Source organism: Conger conger, chromosome 8 (genome assembly GCF_963514075.1).
Source record: "Conger conger chromosome 8, fConCon1.1, whole genome shotgun sequence".
In the NCBI taxonomy this organism is placed as follows: domain Eukaryota; kingdom Metazoa; phylum Chordata; class Actinopteri; order Anguilliformes; family Congridae; genus Conger; species Conger conger.
Window position 1 is genome coordinate 2,187,037 of NC_083767.1, and position 5,000 is coordinate 2,192,036.

A 5,000-nucleotide genomic window follows, 5' to 3' on the forward strand; every position below is an offset into this window, starting at 1 on the left:
TCATTAGACTACCCACTGACACAAATACACCACACTATTCATTAGACTAGCTACTGACACAAATACACCACACTATTCATTAGAGTAGCCACTGACACAAATACACCACACTATTCATTAGACTACCCACTGACACAAATACACCACACTATTCATTAGACTACCCACTGACACAAATACACCACACTATTCATTAGAGTAGCCACTGACACAAATACACCACACTATTCATTAGACTACCCACTGACACAAATACACCACACTATTCATTAGATTAGCCACTGACACAAATACACCACACTATTCATTAGACTACCCACTGACACAAATACACCACACTATTCATTAGACTAGCTACTGACACAAATACACCACACTATGCATTAGACTACCCACTGACACAAATACACCACACTATTCATTAGACTAGCTACTGACACAAATACACCACACTATTCATTAGACTACCCACTGACACAAATACACCACACTATTCATTAGACTAGCTACTGACACAAATACACCACACTATTCATTAGACTACCAACTGACACAAATACACCACACTATTCATTAGACTACCCACTGACACAAATACACCACACTATTCATTAGACTAGCTACTGACACAAATACACCACACTATTCATTAGACTACCCACTGACACAAATACACCACACTATTCATTAGACTAGCCACAGACACAAATACACCACACTATTCATAAGTTACAGAACTATAACCTGTATAAACAGTATCACAGTAGCATACCATGGACAGCAAGACTCATTTGGCCAGTTTATTTAAAAACGAAGCTGAATTGGGGACTGCTTTCTGACTTATCGTAATGAAACACAGAAAGTATTTAAAGTATTAAAGTCTTTGCTCAAAAATAAGTGTCTCTTCTCTGGCGGGCATGCAGAAGGCCGCAGACACTGATGGTGTTTCTGCTTTCTCTTACTGCACAGGGCTGACACACACGCCTCTTAAGCCCCTCCCAGAGTTTGAGCTGACTGCTTTCGTTTCATGGGTGTTCACTGTATTGGGGCCAGGGGTCAGGGGTCAGGGGTCACAGAAACAGCGCAGCACATGTGCGCTGGGAAGATCGGACTGCACCAAACCACGCTGCAGGGTCAGAACCCAAACCCAGACCCAGGGCCGGGCTGAGGGAGCCCCACTCCTCCCGCAGGGCAGGCTCTGTCACGGGGCCCCACTCCTGGGGCCCCTCCAGGGTTGGGGACCAAAAGTAAACTTACAGTTGATGAGACTAAGCAGGTGATAATCCCCACTTGAGAAATATGGGGCTAAGGGCCTTTTTAAGGGAGAGAGGGATACAGGAGGAGGAGAGAGGGATAAGGGAGGAGGAGAGAGAGGAGAGGGATAGAGGAAGAGGAGAGAGGAGAAAGGGGGAGGAGGAGGAGAGAGAGGAGAGAGGAGGAGGAGAGGAGAGAGGAGAGAGGGATGAGGAAGGAGGAGAGAGGAGAGAGGGATAAGGGAGGAGAGAGAGAGGAGAGAGGAGAGGGATAGAGGAAGAGGAGAGAGGAGAAAGGGGGAGGAGGAGGAGAGAGAGGAGAGAGGAGGAGGAGAGGAGAGAGGAGGAGGAGAGAGAGGAGAGAGGAGGAGGAGAGGAGAGAGGAGGAGGAGAGAGAGGAGAGAGGGATGAGGAAGGAGGAGAGAGGAGAGAGGGATAAGGGAAGAGAGAGAGGAGAGAGGAGAGGGATAGAGGAAGAGGAGAGAGGAGAAAGGGGGAGGAGGAGGAGAGAGAGGAGAGAGGAGGAGGAGAGGGATAGAGGAGGAGGAGAGAGGAGAGAGGGATGAGGAAGGAGGAGAGGAGAGAGGAGAGAGGGATGAGGAAGGAGGAGAGGAGAGAGGAGAGAGGGATAAGGGAGGAGAGAGAGAGGAGAGAGGAGAGGGATAGAGGAAGATGACGTGTGGGGGGACTCACTGCGCGGAGTCGGGCACCAGGGGGAGGGGGATTTCCTCGCTGGTGAAGTCCATGTCGTCGGTGAAGCTGCTGGCGCGGGAGATGCCTGCGGACTCCAGCCCTCTCTGCACTGCACACACACAGGGAGGATCATTCTACAGCAGCAGCAATACGCTGGGATGATCAGAGTCAGCAGGCAGGTGAAACATTCACATTACTCCATCACAGAGCCTGTGGATCCATGTCCTCTTCAGACCGAAGAATAGACCAGGGCTGGTCAGACTGGGATGGGTGCAGCCCAACTCAACAGCACCTGATATAAGTACTTAACTCTACGAGACTCTGAACCTCACAGGGACTAGCACTGTCCGTTAAACTGTGGACTGGGCTCTGTTTAATGCACAGGGAGACTAGGCTCTGTTTAATGCACAGGGAGACTGACACTCTGTTTAATGCACAGGAGAGACTGACACTCTGTTTAATGCACAGGGAGACTGACACTGTTTAATGCACAGGGAGACTAGGCTCTGTTTAATGCACAGGGAGACTGACACTGTTTAATGCACAGGGAGACTGGGCTCTGTTTAATGCACAGGGAGACTGACACTGTTTAATGCACAGGGAGAGACTGACACTCTGTTTAATGCACAGGGAGAGACTGACACTCTGTTTAATGCACAGGGAGACTGACACTGTTTAATGCACAGGGAGACTGGGCTCTGTTTAATGCACAGGGAGACTGACACTGTTTAATGCACAGGGAGAGACTGACACTCTGTTTAATGCACAGGGAGAGACTGACACTCTGTTTAATGCACAGGGAGAGACTGAAACTGTTTAATGCACATGGAGACTGACACTGTTTAATGCACATGGAGACTGACACTGTTTAATGCACAGGGAGAGACTGACACTCTGTTTAATGCACAGGGAGAGACTGACACTCTGTTTAATGCACAGGGAGACTGACACTGTTTAATGCACAGGGAGACTGGGCTCTGTTTAATGCACAGGGAGACTGACACTGTTTAATGCACAGGGAGAGACTGACACTCTGTTTAATGCACAGGGAGAGACTGACACTCTGTTTAATGCACAGGGAGAGACTGACACTGTTTAATGCACATGGAGACTGACACTGTTTAATGCACAGGGAGACTGACACTGTTTAATGCACAGGGAGACTGACACTGTTTAATGCACAGGGAGAGACTGACACTGTTTAATGCACAGGGAGACTGACACTGTTTAATGCACAGGGAGAGACTGACACTGTTTAATGCACATGGAGACTGACACTGTTTAATGCACAGGGAGACTGACACTGTTTAATGCACAGGGAGACTGACACTGTTTAATGCACAGGGAGACTGACACTGTTTAATGCACAGGGAGACTGACACTGTTTAATGCACAGGGAGACTGACACTGTTTAATGCACAGGGAGACTGACACTGTTTAATGCACAGGAGAGACTGACACTGTTTAATGCACAGGGAGACTGACACTGTTTAATGCACAGGAGAGACTGACACTGTTTAATGCACAGGGAGACTGACACTGTTTAATGCACAGGGAGACTGACACTCTGTTTAATGCACAGGAGAGACTGACACTGTTTAATGCACAGGGAGACTGACACTGTTTAATGCACAGGGAGACTGGGCTCTGTTTAATGCACAGGAGAGACTGACACTGTTTAATGCACAGGGAGACTGACACTGTTTAATGCACAGGGAGACTGACACTGTTTAATGCACAGGGAGACTGACACTGTTTAATGCACAGGGAGAGACTGACACTCTGTTTAATGCACAGGGAGAGACTGACACTCTGTTTAATGCACAGGGAGAGACTGACACTGTTTAATGCACATGGAGACTGACACTGTTTAATGCACAGGGAGACTGACACTGTTTAATGCACAGGGAGACTGACACTGTTTAATGCACAGGGAGAGACTGACACTGTTTAATGCACAGGGAGACTGACACTGTTTAATGCACAGGGAGAGACTGACACTGTTTAATGCACATGGAGACTGACACTGTTTAATGCACAGGGAGACTGACACTGTTTAATGCACAGGGAGACTGACACTGTTTAATGCACAGGGAGACTGACACTGTTTAATGCACAGGGAGACTGACACTGTTTAATGCACAGGGAGACTGACACTGTTTAATGCACAGGGAGACTGACACTGTTTAATGCACAGGAGAGACTGACACTGTTTAATGCACAGGGAGACTGACACTGTTTAATGCACAGGGAGACTGACACTGTTTAATGCACAGGGAGACTGACACTGTTTAATGCACAGGGAGACTGACACTGTTTAATGCACAGGGAGACTGACACTGTTTAATGCACAGGGAGACTGACACTGTTTAATGCACAGGAGAGACTGACACTGTTTAATGCACAGGGAGACTGACACTGTTTAATGCACAGGAGAGACTGACACTGTTTAATGCACAGGGAGACTGACACTGTTTAATGCACAGGGAGACTGACACTCTGTTTAATGCACAGGAGAGACTGACACTCTGTTTAATGCACAGGAGAGACTGACACTGTTTAATGCACAGGGAGACTGACACTGTTTAATGCACAGGGAGACTGGGCTCTGTTTAATGCACAGGAGAGACTGACACTGTTTAATGCACAGGGAGACTGACACTGTTTAATGCACAGGGAGACTGACACTGTTTAATGCACAGGGAGACTGACACTGTTTAATGCACAGGGAGACTGACACTGTTTAATGCACAGGGAGACTGACACTGTTTAATGCACAGGGAGACTGACACTGTTTAATGCACAGGGAGACTGACACTGTTTAATGCACAGGGAGACTGACACTGTTTAATGCATAGGGAGACTGACACTGTTTAATGCACAGGGAGACTGACACTGTTTAATGCACAGGGAGACTGACACTGTTTAATGCACAGGAGAGACTGACACTGTTTAATGCACAGGGAGACTGACACTGTTTAATGCACAGGAGAGACTGACACTGTTTAATGCACAGGGAGACTGACACTGTTTAATGCACAGGGAGACTGACAC

The 5,000-nt window shown here is 47.7% G+C and overlaps 1 protein-coding gene across 1 annotated transcript in view; it reads right to left on the reverse strand.

Annotated features, from left to right (window-relative positions):
- The window catches only part of kcnq1.2 (potassium voltage-gated channel, KQT-like subfamily, member 1.2), a 78,840-nt gene that overhangs the window by 45,418 nt on the left and 28,422 nt on the right, over positions 1–5,000 (reverse strand). Inside the window, exon 12 of the mRNA XM_061251834.1 lies at positions 1,947–2,055. Within this exon, the coding sequence (XP_061107818.1) occupies positions 1,947–2,055 (109 nt within the window). The remainder of the gene's footprint in view (positions 1–1,946; positions 2,056–5,000) is intronic.